The sequence below is a fragment of the Schistocerca serialis genome, chromosome 10, assembly GCF_023864345.2.
Source record: "Schistocerca serialis cubense isolate TAMUIC-IGC-003099 chromosome 10, iqSchSeri2.2, whole genome shotgun sequence".
Classification (NCBI taxonomy): domain Eukaryota; kingdom Metazoa; phylum Arthropoda; class Insecta; order Orthoptera; family Acrididae; genus Schistocerca; species Schistocerca serialis.
Genome location: NC_064647.1, coordinates 143,032,088 through 143,050,097, shown reverse-complemented (window position 1 = coordinate 143,050,097; position 18,010 = coordinate 143,032,088). Strand labels below are relative to the sequence as shown.

General features: G+C 41.4%; 1 protein-coding gene across 1 annotated transcript in view; it reads right to left on the bottom strand.

The window, feature by feature from the left end:
• Window positions 1-22: 22 nt before the first annotated feature.
• Window positions 23-18,010, bottom strand: part of LOC126424619 (mucin-4-like) — a 65,632-nt gene continuing 47,644 nt past the window's right edge. The window contains exons 4-6 of the mRNA XM_050087356.1: window positions 15,255-15,475; window positions 102-3,742; window positions 23-52 (exon numbers count right to left, since the gene is read on the bottom strand). Of these exons, the coding sequence (XP_049943313.1) occupies window positions 23-52; window positions 102-3,742; window positions 15,255-15,475 (3,892 nt within the window). The remainder of the gene's footprint in view (window positions 53-101; window positions 3,743-15,254; window positions 15,476-18,010) is intronic.

Below are 18,010 nucleotides of genomic sequence, written 5' to 3'. Positions count from 1 at the left end.
CTTTTCTGCACTGCAGTTTCCTCTAAAGGAGGATGAGATACAACTTGACTGGCTGGAGCACCAATGGGCAACTCACTTCTTGGTGTAACCTCTCTGTTTACTATGTCACCTGAATTGGCTAATTTTGATTCTGAGGAAACAGCTGATTTTGGCACACTACTGGCATCGGCAGGTGCCAATGGGGAAGTCTGGCAGTCATCTTTCCTAGTCTTGAGTACTCTAGGCGTAGGATCTGAAATGGGCTGCTCTAAATTGACATCGGCCTTTACAAATGGCACCTTTCTCTTCTCGGAGTCCACGGCAAGGTTCTGATCTGCAGGGAGGCGTTCACCAACAGATGAATTTTCTAACCGTTGTGTGGAACAGACAGAAGTACTCGCTTTGGTGGTGCTTTGAAGGAGAGTTACTTCTTTAGCCTCAGTATCAATTTGGACCCCGGCACTATCCTCCACCGATTTCTCTCCCTCAGAAGGGATATTGTTCTTCTTTTCCTCTATGGGAGAGCTAGTGTTTTCTGTTTGACATAAACTGACATACTCGTCAGCTGCAGGTGGTGGTGAGGCAGTTTCACGAGTTGCTATTTGTGGAGAGTCTCTGCTGTCACTGTCAATTCCGATGCCCGGTTCTTCGACTGCTGGAGCGTTGGATGAAACAGGCCTCAGCTTAGCAACTGGCTTCGCTTCTGGTAAAACAGATTTTAATGATTGCAGTTCCGAAGAGGTTTTTTGCAAGTCATCTTGTGAGGGCTCAACACTAGGAACAGTTTCTGTCAATGGAGCAGAGGGCTGCGAGACCTCGGTGCTGAGATTTGGATTCTGTTTGCCATCTCCATCAATTACACTGGCAGTTGTATCCGATTTTGAAGCTGCGCTGCTTGTATCACTAGGTGTGTGTCTACTATCCACCTTAGTTTTTGGAACTGCAGCTGAAGATTTATCTACAGTTTGCAAGTTAGTTGCACTTGGTGATTTCACCTCAGTTTCTGCAGACTGCAAAATGCTCATTTTTACCTGGTTCGATGAAGGACCGGGCTCATCTGATTCTGCAATACTTTCCAATTTTTCATCTGATGACTGTTTATATTCTGGTGTTGTAGACGGTTTTGCTGGACTCTGGAGTTCAGCTCCAGCTTCCCCCAACTGTGGCTTAGCCAGAGAGGAGGAAAGAGAAGTGTGGTTTTCTACTGGTGGCAACGGAATGTCATATGGAGCCAAGTCAAAGGGACTAGATAGCCGAGATAGTACCTTCCCTTCTGTTTGAGAAGATGAGTTTTCTGCCTGTGAGGTTCTACCTGTTGGCGATCTCTCTCCCTGTTTTACAGTTGCTGAACTTGGCTCTGTACCCTCTCCAGTTTCTCCTGGTATGGGAATCTCTTCTACAGACACGTCGAGCGACGGGACAAGATCCAGTGACAGTGAAACATCTTTCTTTCCAGAAACCGGCTTTTCTGGTGGAAGAGGAACGCTTGCAACATCAGTGACATTAGGAAAAGTAGATTCTGAAGCAGGTGGTGGAGCAGCTTGTACCTTAAGTTCACGAGGTGCTGGAATGCCAGCAGGCAAAGGAATTTCAGATACTTCAATTGTTTCCACAACATTTTCCAATTTTTTCTCTGCGGTTTGCTCACTACTTCCAGGAACTCCAGTCCTATGGGTCTCATTCTCATCAGTCTGTTCTATTTCCCTTTTATTCTGTTCTGAGGGATCTCTGTCAGAAGCTCCGGGCTTCAATGCCTCAGGCTCTTCTGGTTGATCTGCAGCCTTTTTCTTCTGGAAAGTGGATGCTCTCTCAGGTAATCTTGCTGCAGATTGTGCAGAGCTGCCACTTTCACCTGTCGGGTGTTCCACTGTTTTCTTCAGACCAGTTTTTGACAAGGTGAACGAAATCGGTTTATGCGAAGCGGGTAGTTCTGGCCCCTTCATAGAAAATCTCGGTGCCGGTGAAGGCATTGTACTACTGTGTGCAGACACTGGTGGCTGAATGGTTGAAATCTGAGGTCGTGGTGAGGGCACTGGAGGCCTAGCTCTATCTGTAGGTACAACCGCCACTTTTGCTGCCAACTGCACATTTTGTGAAGTATTCGATAAAGTTCCCTGCTCAGGAGGCAGCGGTATCGACAGCAAGGGCACTGTAGGCCCGGCAGCAGTTTCACTGGACAGGCGCCGCTTCACTTCTGATGGTCCACTAGAATCTTCCACAGTCAGAGGCCTCTTAGAAGGCAGCTTTAGTACGCCTGTAGCTTGCGGATTTAATGTGGCTCGTTCTGAAGGAGATTCTGTCCTCTGAACATGAGGTTGTGACCTAGCAAGTGAGCTACTGCTCTGGGAAGCTCCCTGTGCCACCTGTGGCTTCCCTGCAGCATTTCCTCGATTCTCTCCATCTATTCCGCCACTCCCTTTGTGCCTCACGTTACCTGAAACTCCAGGAACTTTGATGTCGCTTCTTGAACTTCCAACAGGTGAAGACAACTTTGCATAAGCTTCCGAAGTTTCTCGTACGCCAGAAGGCCCAGCACCATGGTGCCTCGTGCTGGCCTCTGTAGACGAAGGGCCAGCTCTGGTACCAGACGGAAGTTTGTGTGCCGAAGAGCTGCTAGATATCCCGGCCCCACCCTGACCTCTTCCAGATGATGTAGTAGACGTACTAGAGACCCCAGACCTCGGTGTAGACGGTACATCTCCACTTCTGCCTTTACTTCCTGTAAACTGTCTGTTGCCACTCGAAGACACATTGTCTCTCTTAACCACTGATGACGAGCTCTGTGAAATACGACTATCTGGGCTCGATTCTCCAGTACGTGGCCTCTTTCCTGTAGAGCACTCGACTTGGCTGTAATCTTGAACTGATTCTACAAAATCTCTCCTCCGACCCGAACTGCTGGGCTGCTCCTGAAGTGCACTGCAGATCGCACTATCTTGCCGGTTACTGGGCCTTGTTCTTAACAATTCAGTCTCACTGCTTGGTTCGGCCATCCTCCGCACGATCTCTCCTCCTTCGCTCGATTCTGCCGCCGCACTCTGCACCACCTCATCCCGGCCGACTCCACTGGGTTCTGCTACAGTATTCGATACATCTGGCACCTCTGGCATCCTGACACTGCTTACAGAAGGCTCGCTCGGCTCAGCGGCAATCCGTACTACGTGTTCGCTGCTCTCTGTGACCGCTTCGTGGGATTCTCTTCCACCATAGTGCTCCAATGAGCCGTCGGAATCGTGTCTGCTCCTCGATTCTGTGGCGGACACCTCAGACTGAGTGCATTCGTCTCCCTGAGTGTCTCCAGCTCTGCCGGTGTCACTACTCTCTTCTCGAACCAATTCGGGGACCCTCATCATTCCTCTCGGTATTCCAGACTGCGTACATTCTTCTGCCTGCGGAACTTCGGCATTCGTGTTTACTGCCGCATCTACGTCCATCGCTCTCGACTGCGTACACTCGTCCGCCTGGGCCGATTCAGAGATTCTCACAGAAGGTGTGCTAACAGCATTCAGGCTATCAGCAGAACTGCTTCCTGGCGCACCCTGTGCAATACCGGACTGGCTGCATTCACCAGTTTCAATCTGCTGTGCACCGAGTTCGTTGTCTCGTGTCCCTGACTGGGTGCACTGACCATCTCGAGTCTCAGACGTTGGCAATTGCTGCACAACATTCTCATCTCTCGTACCTGAGACAGAGTTATCAGACTGTCCTGGCAAAACTGATATGTACACTTCTTGGCTCTGTCTAAGTGGTCGCTGGACAATTCCTAAAAAGAAAAAAAGAAGAGAATGACTACAATTACAATATGTAACATTATAGGAGTGTTTTTAATACTGGCACTGTACTGTTCGCTAAACAGAAACTTGTTATCAACAGACTGGAAAGAAGACTTAAGAGTACAACTGGGCAAAGTGAGGTGTGAAAAAGTAACACAAATATACTTGGCTTTAAGATTTAGGTTATAAACATCAACAGATTGGTTCTTGCACAATTTTGGTAAACATTTTTGGAATTCAGTGATCAATTAATTGTTATATTTAGATTAAAGTTCAGTCTTGATCACGTTATGTCTGTTTTAATGAGTAACCGGTTTCGGTTTTATAGAAAAAACCGAAACCGGTTACTCATTAAAACAGACATCACGTGATCAAGACTGAACTTTAATCTAAATAGATTGGTTCTTCTACAGAAAGGGCCACATCCTGCATAGAAAAGAAAGTTAATTTACTTGAAGCCTCAATAACTCTTGTTGGTTTCTGGTTTTAGTTTTAAGAACTGATCTAATGACAGGTACAAGTGTGAAAGTAGTGGTGCAGAGGTAATGAAATTACTTGTCAATAAATGATTTAGGCTATTTTTTATGAATTCTAATAGTTTCATAAAGACATGCATAAAAACACAGCATTGTGAAATATTATAAGCAAGAAAGATCACAAATAAAAGCTGGAATCCCCAGATTACCGCAGCATGCCACCAGCGAATGCAAAACAAAATTCCACAGCCCACTGAGGCAGTTTAGTATTGTGTGTTATTTCATTTTCGGCAGAAGTGGAACTGTTGCCGCTGCGTCAGGCCATTTCAAATGACTTTTTATAGTTTACAAACTCTATAGACACAACTTCTTATCTGTGAAAAATGCACTGCCAACAATTTGGAGACTTCAGATAGGAAGGAGGAAAAGGAAACGAAAATTCACGGATTCAGAGATGACATGTGATATTACTGGTGTGGAGGTTCAGCCACGGGTAAAGCAAGTGGTAGACTTTGGTTTATTGGAAGAATACTGGGGAAGTGCAGTCAGTCTACAAAAGTGCTTACAAATCACTCGTGTGACCAGTTCTAGAATACTGCCCGTGTATGAGACCCTACCAGGTAAGACTAACAGGGGATACTGAACGTAAAAAGAGAAGGGCACTGTAAAATGTCACAGGTTTGTTTAATACACGGGAGAATGTCACAGGGATACCAAAGGAACTGAACTGACAGACTCTTGAAGACTGACGTTAGCTATAAACAAATTTTCAAGAAGTGGCTTTAAATGATTATACTAGGGATATACTACAACCCTCTATGTATTGCTCACACAGGGATTGTGAGAGTAACATTAGAATAATTACTGCAGGCACAGAGGCATTCAAACAATCATTCTTTCTGCACTCCATACATGAATGGAACAGGAAGAAATCCTAATAAATGGTACAATGGTATGTGCCCTTTCCTATGCACCTCACAGTGGTTTGCAGAGTAAAGATGAAGATGTAGTTGTGGTTAAAAAATCAACTTCTGTTTACAAAGAATGTGACAGTATGAACTCACTTATCAGTATCGTACCTGCCAACTTTTGAAAAGGACAATCAGTAAAACCCACACACGACAAAAAATCTAATGATTTTTGACATATCCCAGCCTGACAAAAATAATAATACTTCTGGGTTGCAAAATACAATAGTTCATGCTTTAAATAGGATACATCACATAAGTCGCATCTAATGACATCATAGGCCAATGATTTGTAGGTGAACATAGGGATCAAGAAGAAATCCATGTTAAACAGGAGCAGCCCTGGTGAATACTTGTTTGGAGCGTACATAACAGGACTTCCTTGATAAATTAAGCAGACATGCAATAACTGAATTAGGCTTTACACAATAAAACTTTTTTAATGTAACACAGGCAAGAAATAATATAATCCACACCGCAAATCACATGCCAGTTCGCCTTAATAATCATAGCTTCCTGCAAAAAGTCTTGAGAAAATGTTTTTCATAACAGGGACCAGAATTTCTGGTTTTCAAAATAGAAATAGACTCCAGAGATTCAATGGACACGGATGATCTGAACTCTCTTCTATTTTTCTTCACAATGCTGAAAACACATTGACATTCTGCTATGAGGTATGATGAGAATAGATAACATTACCCTAGAAATTCAGTTAAATTTAATGAGTCCATCAGTTCAACAAATTCTTAATATTTGTGACCAACTGGAATCATTTGCAGCCAAAGTGTCATCCACTTGAATAGCTGTGAACGTCTTCTGAACCTCATTAACTACATCATCTGTAGTTTCATTCTCTTCCTTGCATAACATGACGTGAAACTTTTCCGGGGGTGGGGGGTGTTTGTACCGAATTGAAGAAAACAGCATATTCAATTTGTCAAACCTAGCAACTTGAGCATGCTTTACTACCTCATCCTTCATCCTTCAGTGGAAGCCTGACAATTATGTAGTCACAGGCAGTTCAAAAGTAGTTCCTCACTGATGAAAAGAAGAGAAATTTATCTGTAACCTAGAGACCATTCACTATGTTTGAAGTCTGAATGCCAATAACTTAACTCATCATTGCTTCTTTGATTCTGAATCAAGCAGTACTCAACTTCAAGCAATGATGAGCTTTCGACAATTTTGGGCTTAAAAAACTTGGTGAACAACTGTTTTAGTAAATGCATTAGAGGTTCTAATAAAAAGTGAATTTGGGGGGGCAAACACTGACGGGCAGCATTCAATTTGTCAAGTACAAGAATAGTCATGTGAAGGGAAGTGCAAAAGGCACTGTTCAAGTTTGATGACAGGAACATAAACAATTTTTCCTCGCGTGCTGTAGCAGAAGTCTTACTTTTTAGTACAGGTTTGTTACATTTAGAAGAATATGCTACTCTTTTAGGAGCATGTGTAGAATCAGAATCAAGAATTCTCTTCTTCTGACACTTTTTGGATCCACTTTGTCCAACGATAAGTATTCTGACTTCCCCCCATGAACCATGGACCTTGCCGTTGGTGGGGAGGCTTGCGTGCCTCAGCGATACAGATAGCCGTACCGTAGGTGCAACCACAACGGAGGGGTATCTGTTGAGAGGCCAGACAAACGTGTGGTTCCTGAAGAGGGGCAGCAGCTTTTTCAGTAGTTGCAAGGGCAACAGTCTGGATGATTGACTGATCTGGCCTTGTAACAATAACCAAAACGGCCTTGCTGTGCTGGTACTGCGAACGGCTGAAAGCAAGGGGAAACTACGGCCGTAATTTTTCCCGAGGGCATGCAGCTTTACTGTATGATTACATGATGATGGCGTCCTCTTGGGTAAAATATTCCGGAGGTAAAATAGTCCCCCATTCGGATCTCCGGGCGGGGACTACTCAAGAGGATGTCGTTATCAGGAGAAAGAAAACTGGCGTTCTACGGATCGGAGCGTGGAATGTCAGATCCCTTAATCAGGCAGGTAGGTTAGAAAATTTAAAAAGGGAAATGGATAGGTTGAAGTTAGATATAGTGGGAATTAGTGATGTTCGGTGGCAGGAGGAACAAGACTTCTGGTCAGGTGACTACAGGGTTATAAACACAAAATCAAATAGGGGTAATGCAGGAGTAGGTTTAATAATGAATAGGAAAATAGGAATGCAGGTAAGCTACTACAAACAGCATAGTGAACGCATTATTGTGGCCAAGATAGATACGAAGCCCACGCCTACTACAGTAGTACAAGTTTATACGCCAACTAGCTCTGCAGATGACGAAGAAATTGAAGAAATGTATGATGAAATAAAAGAAATTATTCAGATAGTGAAGGGAGACGAAAATTTAATAGCCATGGGTGACTGGAATTCGAGTGTAGGAAATGGGAGAGAAGGAAACATAGTAGGTGAATATGGATTGGGGGACAGAAATGAAAGAGGAAGCCGCCTGGTCGAATTTTGCACAGAGCACAACATAATCATAACTAACACTTGGTTTAAGAATCATGAAAGAAGGTTGTATACATGGAAGAACCGTGGAGATACTAAAAGGTATCAGATAGATTATATAATGGTAAGACAGAGATTTAGGAACCAGGTTTTAAATTGTAAGACATTTCCAGGGGCAGATGTGGACTCCGACCACAATCTATTGGTTATGACCTGTAGATTAAAACTGAAGAAACTGCAAAAAGGTGGGAATTTAAGGAGATGGGACCTGGATAAACTAAAAGAACCAGAGGTTGTACAGAGATTCAGGGAGAGCATAAGGGAGCAATTGACAGGAATGGGGGAAATAAATACAGTAGAAGAAGAATGGGTAGCTTTGAGGGATGAAGTAGTGAAGGCAGCAGAGGATCAAGTAGGTAAAAAGACGAGGGCTAGTAGGAATCCTTGGGTAACAGAAGAAATATTGAATTTAATTGATGAAAGGAGAAAATATAAAAATGCAGTAAGTGAAGCAGGCAAAAAGGAATACAAACGTCTCAAAAATGAGATCAACAGGAAGTGCAAAATGGCTAAGCAGGGATGGCTAGAGGACAAATTTAAGGATGTAGAGGCCTATCTCACTAGGGGTAAGATAGATACCGCCTACAGGAAAATTAAAGAGACCTTTGGAGATAAAAGAACGACTTGTATGAATATCAAGAGCTCAATTGGAAACCCAGTTCTAAGCAAAGAAGGGAAAGCAGAAAGGTGGAAGGAGTATATAGAGGGTCTATACAAGGGCGATGTACTTGAGGACAATATTATGGAAATGGAAGAGGATGTAGATGAAGATGAAATGGGAGATATGATACTGCGTGAAGAGTTTGACAGAGCACTGAAAGACCTGAGTCGAAACAAGGCCTCCGGAGTAGACAACATTCCATTGGAACTACTGACAGCCTTGGGAGAGCCATTCCTGACAAAACTCTACCATCTGGTGAGCAAGATGTATGAAACAGGCGAAATACCCTCAGACTTCAAGAAGAATATAATAATTCCAATCCCAAAGAAAGCAGGTGTTGACAGATGTGAAAATTACCGAACTATCAGCGTAATAAGTCACAGCTGCAAAATACTAACACGAATTCTTTACAGACGAATGGAAAAACTAGTAGAAGCCAACCTCGGGGAAGATCAGTTTGGATTCCGTAGAAACACTGGAACACGTGAGGCAATACTGACCTTACGACTTATCTTAGAAGAAAGATTAAGGAAAGGCAAACCTACGTTTCTAGCATTTGTAGACTTAGAGAAAGCTTTTGACAATGTTGACTGGAATACTCTCTTTCAAATTCTAAAGGTGGCAGGGGTAAAATACAGGGAGCGAAAGGCTATTTACAATTTGTACAGAAACCAGATGGCAGTTATAAGAGTCGAGGGACATGAAAGGGAAGCAGTGGTTGGGAAGGGAGTAAGACAGGGTTGTAGCCTCTCCCCGATGTTGTTCAATCTGTATCTTGAGCAAGCAGTAAAGGAAAAAAAAGAAAAATTCGGAGTAGGTATTAAAATTCATGGAGAAGAAATAAAAACTTTGAGGTTCGCCGATGACATTGTAATTTTGTCAGAGACAGCAAAGGACTTGGAAGAGCAGTTGAATGGAATGGACAGTGTCTTGAAAGGAGGATATAAGATGAACATCAACAAAAGCAAAACAAGGATAATGGAATGTAGTCTAATTAAGTCGGGTGATGCTGAGGGAATTAGATTAGGAAATGAGGCACTTAAAGTAGTAAAGGAGTTTTGCTATTTGGGGAGCAAAATAACTGATGATGGTCGAAGTAGAGACGATATAAAATGTAGGCTGGCAATGGCAAGGAAAGCGTTTCTGAAGAAGAGAAATTTGTTAACATCCAGTATTGATTTAAGTGTCAGGAAGTCATTTCTGAAAGTATTCGTATGGAGTGTAGCCATGTATGGAAGTGAAACATGGACGATAAATAGTTTGGACAAGAAGAGAATAGAAGCTTTCGAAATGTGGTGCTACAGAAGAATGCTGAAGATTAGATGGGTAGATCACATAACTAATGAGGAAGTATTGAATAGGATTGGGGAGAAGAGAAGTTTGTGGCACAACTTGACCAGAAGAAGGGATCGGTTGGTAGGACATGTTCTGAGGCATCAAGGGATCACCAATTTAGTATTGGAGGGCAGCTTGGAGGGTAAAAATCGTAGAGGGAGACCAAGAGATGAATACACTAAGCAGATTCAGAAGGATGTAGGTTGCAGTAGGTAGTGGGAGATGAAGCAGCTTGCACAGGTTAGAGTAGCATGGAGAGCTGCATCAAACCAGTCTCAGGACTGAAGACCACAACAACAACAAGTATTCTGAAAGATGTCAAGCTTGTGGAAATGTTTTGGGTACATAATATTGTAGTGATTTGAGAATTGCTGTGTAAACTATAGAGCCACTCAGCCTTCCACCATCTCGAACACATGATATTATGGATATGAGTGTGGGATGGTATAATCCTACCTACTATGCATCACGTTTGGGTGTGCATGTTTAAAATCAGTTGTGGGAAGAAAGTAGACGCGGCGGATGAACGGCACCAACAATTACCTGTTGGGCAATCCATAGATGTTTTAGTGAGTGTGTAAGGAAGAACCGTGGAGTTTATATGTAGCTCTGTGTTTATTGGGTTGTTGACTATTGTTATTAAAACAAAGACAGTTGAAAAAGAGCTCTTAAAAACTTTTGACATAACCTTGCTATAGGCAAGACTTATTTTCTGATTTATGTTAAAAGACTGTTGGCTTTGATACCATAACTTTTCTTAACTGTAATTTAATTTGTTTCAGACGTTCGACTGTAGGAGGGACTTACCAGAAGTTATATTTTTATGCTGAAAGTGAGAGTTTTATTGTGTACGACAGTCAAATACATTGTTAACTGACGAAAACCAAATTTTGTATATCTACTTATATCATAAGTAGAAAGAATCTAAAAATTCCTGTACCAAGCATAATTCGACAGAGAAGAAGTCATGATGGTTTCCACCAGCTGGCTATCCGGTAAAGTGACTGCAAATTCCAAGTAAGTCACCTCGTAAAGAAGTGGAAGGTGGTTTGGGGGGATAAACCGAAATAACACAGATTCACACCCACACTTTAAGTCAGAAACGTAAGAATGTGGCGACTTGTAAGAAAGGACTGAGAAAACAGGAATTTTAAGTGAAGAATGAGAAAAGAAGCTGTTACATGTTGCCATAGAAGACAAGGGAATTACTCTGAGAAATTAGAATAAGTTCAAGTATCCAACGGAGCAAAATTTAAATGGAAAAATGGTGAAGAAATGAAAAATTCACAATGATAAAAACAGCAAAGATGATTTCGACGTATTTGTCTAAGAATACGCATAGAACACTTCAACCAAGAAGATCCAGAGTGGGCAGTATACAGCTCTCACACAGACCGCGGTGATGCAGAAACCAACAAACATCTGACGCCGCCGGCACCAGATGCTGTTCACCACTGCTGACCTGCCTCCACATCCACTCACCTACACACTGTGAATTCTAGGCCGGGTGAGCACAAAACAAAACTTGATTACTTTAGTAAGAAGTTGTAGAAGATACTGTTGAAAGCAAGAGTTTTATTGTGTATGAAAGTAAAATACATCATGTTGTGTACATAGTTCTGCGTAGTCAGCGCGTACTCAACTTTCCCACTAGAGTGCGCCCCGCTAAGCACAACAGCGCAAGCGCAGCGCTCGTCTGGCTCCGCACTACGAGATGGCGCTGCCTTAGAGACGGACCAAATTCTACTTCCACCAATCAGCGTATTAATATGTAATGCAGCCAATGAGATTGGTGCTAACGTAGAACCTTTTCTCCTCGCGGATCCCACTTGCACAGTGATACCTGAACGCGCGAGGTATTACAACGAGTGTACAGACCTCCGATTAGTCAGTCTGCATTAGTCTGTACCAGTCTACATTTGTCTGTACCAGTCTATAGTCAAGTTTCAGTCTGCGCCTAATAAGATTACCATATTCCTGTACATAGCCATGAAGATAAATGTATAGGCACTTTGTCAAGTATCAGAGATATGTGAGAATAAGATTAATGTACCAAGACCAAAGGAACTTCAGATTGTCAATTGTAAACAGCATCCAGAATCAAGTTACGTAATGTGTATGCTTTTTATTATTTTAATAAATGTGTGTGAAAATTAATCAAGTTCTGTTTAAAGTTGGTCACCGTCAATCTGCTACTCAAAGCGTGCAAGTGGCATTTTTATCGTCTGACCTAACGGCAGAAGATAAACACGCCACGATAAGACCACGAGACATATTGCTGACACTCGCCTACTTCGTTAGAGCGACAAGGCAAATAATCTGATGGTGTGTGTACCGAAGGTCTTACAGTATGCACACCACACATCATTAACTGACGAAAAACCAAAGTTTGTATGTCTACTTATGAAACAAGTAGAAAGAGTCTAAAAATTCCTGTACCTAGCATTATTCGATGGAGAAGAAGTCAAGAGCTTTTCCAGCAGCCGGCTATCCAGTAAAGAACAGTGGCTTCAAATTCCAAGTAAGTCACCTTGTAAAGAAGTGGAAGTGGTTTGGATAAATAAACCGAAATAACCCAGATTCACACTCACACTTTAAGTCAGAAACGTTAGAATATTATTTCCTCCTTGAAGAAAGAACTAAGCGCATCCCACTGATCCAGTTGTCTATAAAACATCTGCCTAAAGATAACCACCTGGTACATACATGCTTCAGAATTTTCTTTGCTTCTTTACCGCACAAATTCTGAAATTTCTAAAAGCATTATTTTCTTTTGACATTCTGCTTTAAGAAATAAAATATACAAAGGATCTCATCCACTGTAATGGTAATCTTCCAGCTCCTTTTCAACTGCAAGATTAATCAGATGGCAAAAGCAACCTATGATGGCAGTACCTGGTTTAACTTCCTTCAGATGTGCTGAAACACCATTTTTGTGTCCTATCTCATATAGGTGGCCGTCCATTACTTTCCTGAGGGGCCGCTGCAGACACGAAAGGGTTACGATGTGCCCCCACACAATATGACGATCCTCCCTCGTGCCGGATCCTCGACATTGAGTATGCCTGCCCTCACATTCTGGCACAGAACATCTGACCACTGTTGCACCAGAATGCCCCACAAATCTGGATACTGCACGATTAGGCCGACCGTCGAAATTGACCCTAACAGTGAGGTCCCTTTCACACAAGTATGCGGCACCTCCGTGTCCTTCACAGTGACCACTCGACACCTTTCTCTGTTCGTAGTCCTTGCATGCCCTACAGGCCTGGCAACAACCCTAAATACAAAAAACACTAATGCACTCTGTTGGCTGTTCTACGTGTCATAGACAATTTTAACTCATTTACATATTGTCGACGGCGTGTACGTGCGCAAAGTTACGTTGACAACAGACTGTGTCTGCCGGGTGTCTCACATTTTTTGTCAGGCAGTGTACTATTAAGGGTGAGTGAACTGTAGAGATAAGGGGGGCAGAAGATTACATATCAGAAGCAGTCTTTGGCAAAGCTACGCAGATTCATAACAATTCTAGTGACGAAGTCTCAAGTTTATTCAAACAAAATTTAACTGAATAGTGTTTAGAAATGAACAGCACACTCACGATGTCTTCCCACCATTAACGATTCCGCACATAGTCACAGAATGTACAAAAAATGCTTAAAATCATTCTTGTGAACCTTTATGTTCTGTGGAATCCTTATATTATACACGAGGAATTTCACTTGAGAAAACTGTAAAATTGTGAGAATTGCTGCTCAGTACTACTTTTTACTTTCAGCACACAAAAATTTCAGTACTGCCAAGGCACACACAACTGCAGTGTCCTAACTGTCCTTTCCCATTATTATTAATGATTCCGTATTACAACATTTCCCACATTTTAAGTTTCCTTTGATGCTATTATGAACTTTAACACTGGTTTTCATACAGATACCTCCACACAGTGCTTCGTATTCCTTTTCAAAGTCAGCCTCGAAACAAAGCAGAAAATGCAAACTATATGCAAAGTTATTGATCGTGTAAAATAACATTAGCGTGGCAAGCGTGATTTTCACTGTCGGTGTGTCGGGTCACTGCAGCCTGTATTATAGGTTGGCAGTGCTTGAAAGGGTAGTAAAGCATGATGAGTCACTGCCTTGATGATAATCACAATCTGACAATAGCGACTCTAGTAAAAATCTTCCTTTTGCTCATTGTGTTGTTTTGCGAAAGCTTTAATTTAATTTCACAGCCACTTATTCAAACCACTTTTGAAGACAGCCATCTCTATAATGAGCTTTCATTAATTAGTTACTTCTGTGTGAAATACGCTAATCTGTACTAGGCATGCAGTCTTAGATTGGTTCAACTTGATGTTAGAGATTCGAGATTCTCCGATTTCCACTCTCTTTCTCCCCCAGAATGTCCCCAAACTAAGTGACCAACTTATTGTCAATAAGTGGTAGATTTTGTGCCTATTGTTCCCTGTTTATGAAGACTGTCAACTTTAGTATTTTAACCAATATTGTCTTACAAGTTTTATTTACCATAAATTTACCATAATTTTATAATGATTATCAGTCACAAGTCTCACACTAAAAAAATGAGTATCTTTTTTAATGTGGCTTCATGAAAGACTTACTTCTGTGTTTTATTCACACCACTGTACAACAGAAGGAAGAGAGAAGCCTACGCACTTTTTGTGTGTGTGTGTGTGTGTGTGTGTGTGTGTGTGTGTGTGTGTGTGTGAGAGAGAGAGAGAGAGAGAGAGAGAGAGAGCACTCAGCCACAGCCTTTATGACTATATATTGTGGAGACACAAGCAAAACCAATTGCTGTTAGCAAGAAACAAAAACATTTATTTCAGATTTTTTAAATAGAAAAAACTCAAAATGTTTAAATTACATATTTTGAACAATATAAAGAGAACAACAGTAAGAGTAATTTATCCATTTTTGCTTGTTCTGTTTCCTATGCTTTCCCATATTTTACACATTTTTGGGTCAGTCCACTGAATAGTGTAAACGGGGGATTTTACTGTACATTCTCTTTCTCTTCCACATAAGAATTTAACTGCCGCTAACCTATTTCTTCCCAGTATGGTGTACACACAACATGAAGTTTAACTTCACAAAATGCAGTGAAAATAAATTTATTATACAAAACGCATCACGCACATGTTAAAAGCCATTCACGTATTCGCTGACAACACTTCTCTATATTTCACAATTAGTTTACCCCTTTTGGAGGGGAGGAGGGGGGGGGGGGGGATTATTGAAAGCTTCATGTTGCATGTAGCGAACACTGGGAAGACATGGGTTAACTGAAACTGAGAGTCACATATGAACAGTACTTTTTACAATAGCAACAAAAAATGTTTTCGAAGTAGGTATAAGGTCCCAAATTGGTATTCCAGTAAGTGTGTAAAGGACACTCATACAAAAATGCATTTCACTTTTTTACTTATGAGCGGTTATGTGGAGTATCCTGTTAACATTTCTGTAAAAACAACTTCCTTTCAGAAGCAACTGAGCACTAACAACAGCACAAAGATAATTACCCGAGTTTGCAGATTGGTCACACAACAATGCTGAAACCCGTGATGATGCAGCTGCTGAAGGACGCAAGGTGGTGGTGGAAACTCCTCCTGAAATTGGTAGCTGGTGGCTCGTCGACACCAGAGGGGACACAGAGCCAGATGCAGAGCCTTCGTCACTCCCATTGCCAGTTGTCGAGACCACTTCTTCGGTAGCAAATATCTCCAACAGTGAACGTTCGATCCTGTTAACATAGGATCAGCAGAAGCCCTTTTTAAAAAATCAACAGATGTTCACATAAATCATTATTTTCACAGATTAAGGCACAAAAACAAATTTTTGAGGATCATCGTAACAACCTTTGAACATTTATCTAGTGACCTAAAAGGACAGGGGAAAGGTAAATCAGCAAGTTCCCAAATATCCAGTTGTGGGTTATTAAATTTGCAGATTACTTGTGCATAGGTCAGAGATTGTGGAGAAAATAATAAAAATCTCAGCCTGAAGTTTACTCTCATAATTAGATCAAATATTTTCATTATAATACACCCTTATGCATATGACTCTCACTTTACCACCAGAAGGTGTATAGGACACTGTTCCATTGCTGGTCATTCTTAAAATATTTTTCCATTTTTCTCATGCTGTCTTCAGGTAAATGTGGAGATTGTACCCTGTAACTTTGCCTAGTCACTAAAAGATGATAATTATCAACCTGTTGTTTCTGGCAAGTTACGTGTAAGTTATGTGGCAAACTTGCAAATCTGACATGATGCTTGTTTTGCAAATGCATTAAGTAACTGAGAGTTTGTTGTGTGTAAATTCATTGTTTAAAATTCTTGGATGTGCATATCGATCAGATCTTGGAAACTACACATCAAAGATCTTCTCGAGTCCAGAAATATTGGTTCTACACGCAATTGCTGAGCCTGGCGATGAAATTATTAGAAAATTAGCTTACTCTGCAAATATCCATTCACTGGTCACATGGATTAATTTTGTGGGGCAATTCCAAGCACAGACACAAATTATTATTCCAGAATGAGATTTTCACTCTGAAGCGAAGTGTGCACTGGTATGAAACTTATTAGCAGATTAAAATTGTGTGCCGGAACGAGAACTCAGGACCTTTGCTTTCTGCGGGCAAGTGCTCTACCAACTGAGTTACCCAAGCACGACTCACGCCCTGTCTTCACTGCTTTACTTCTGCCAGTATCTCGTCTCCTACCTTCCAAACTTCACAGAAGCTCTCCTGCAAACCTTGCAGAACTAGCACTCCTGGAAGAAAGGATACTGCGGAGACATGCCCTAGCCACAGCCTGGGGGATGTTTCCAGAATGAGATTTTCACTCTGTAACGGAGGTTTGCAGGACAGCTTCTGTGAAGTTTGGAAGGTAGGAGACGAGATACTGGCAGGAGTAAAGCTGTGAGGACAGGGTGTGAGTCATGCTTGAGTAGCTCAATTGGTAGAGCACTTGCCCACGAAAGGCAAAGGCCCCAAGTTCAAGTCTCGGTCCGGCACACAGTTTTAATCTGTCAGGAAGTTTCAGAAAGTATTATTGCATAGAAAAATGCTACACACTTCATGCAGGCAACTGTTTAAAAATTAAGGCATACAAACAGTGTCACAACAGATCTGTTCTGTTATGAAGTTTGTTTTGAAGACTTAGACACAATTTTAAAATAATAGTAGCATTTGTGAACTGAGTACTATAGTCCGCTTAAAATTATTTGATGGGTGACATTTCACGTGTTGGAGGTATCTTCCTCCGATTAGAGCACTCAACATCACACCCAAACTGTTTGCCATTGACAAACTGCCACAACAAATGGTCAGTTCATTCCCGTTCCTTGTCTGGCTTTTTTTTTTTTTTTTTTTTTTTTTTTTCTTGTTGTGTTTGGATCCCGAATCCTGGGTCCAGCTCTTTTATTTCACATTTTATTACAGTGATGAACACACGCAAAACAGCAAACACAAAACAATGGTTACAAAATAACACAAATTTCATACACACCACTAGCCAAAGACTACTGGATGATCCTTTTGCACTAGATGCAATCCCATTTCACATATTCGATAATTGTCATCACAGAGATCGGCTTATAGTAGGTAAACTTGATATGGTGTGAAACCGTAGGCAGCAAATGATTGTTGCAACTGGTTCTATAGACATAACACTATAATCTGAGGGTCTTAAATAGCGTAGTGGTAAAGATACAGTCGTAAAGATACAGTCTGGGAGACAGAAGGCCATGGGTTTAAATCTCTTCGGATGATATCTTTTCTATTTTTAAATCTTTATCAACATTATTATTATTATTATTATTATCATCAATAATATTTATTATTATTTTCAGTTAATTGGTTTCAGTGTAATTTCTTTTATTTTTAGTCATTTGTCACAGCATTTTCATAATTGTAGTGACTTTATTTGCTTTTGTTTTTCTCTCTATCATTCTTTTTTCATTTAGAATGTGCTGGTGTCACCTGTAACTCGTTAATGACTTCCAACCAGGACCACTTATCGGTTGGTACCGTGTCAGCTTCCACACCAAAAGTGAGATGTTACGATTCGCTTTTAGCACTGAAGCTGAATTTTTTTCTGTCTCGAGTTTGCTCATACAGATCAGCTTTAGTCACCGTGGGCAAAGCAAGCACGATTAGTAGTTCTGCCGCAGACTGACCTTCATTTTCTTGGATATGTTGCACATCTAGAGGTTGTGGTTAGGTTACGACACAAGTGTAAATTCAGAGTTACAAAATGTGTTGATTGGCTCA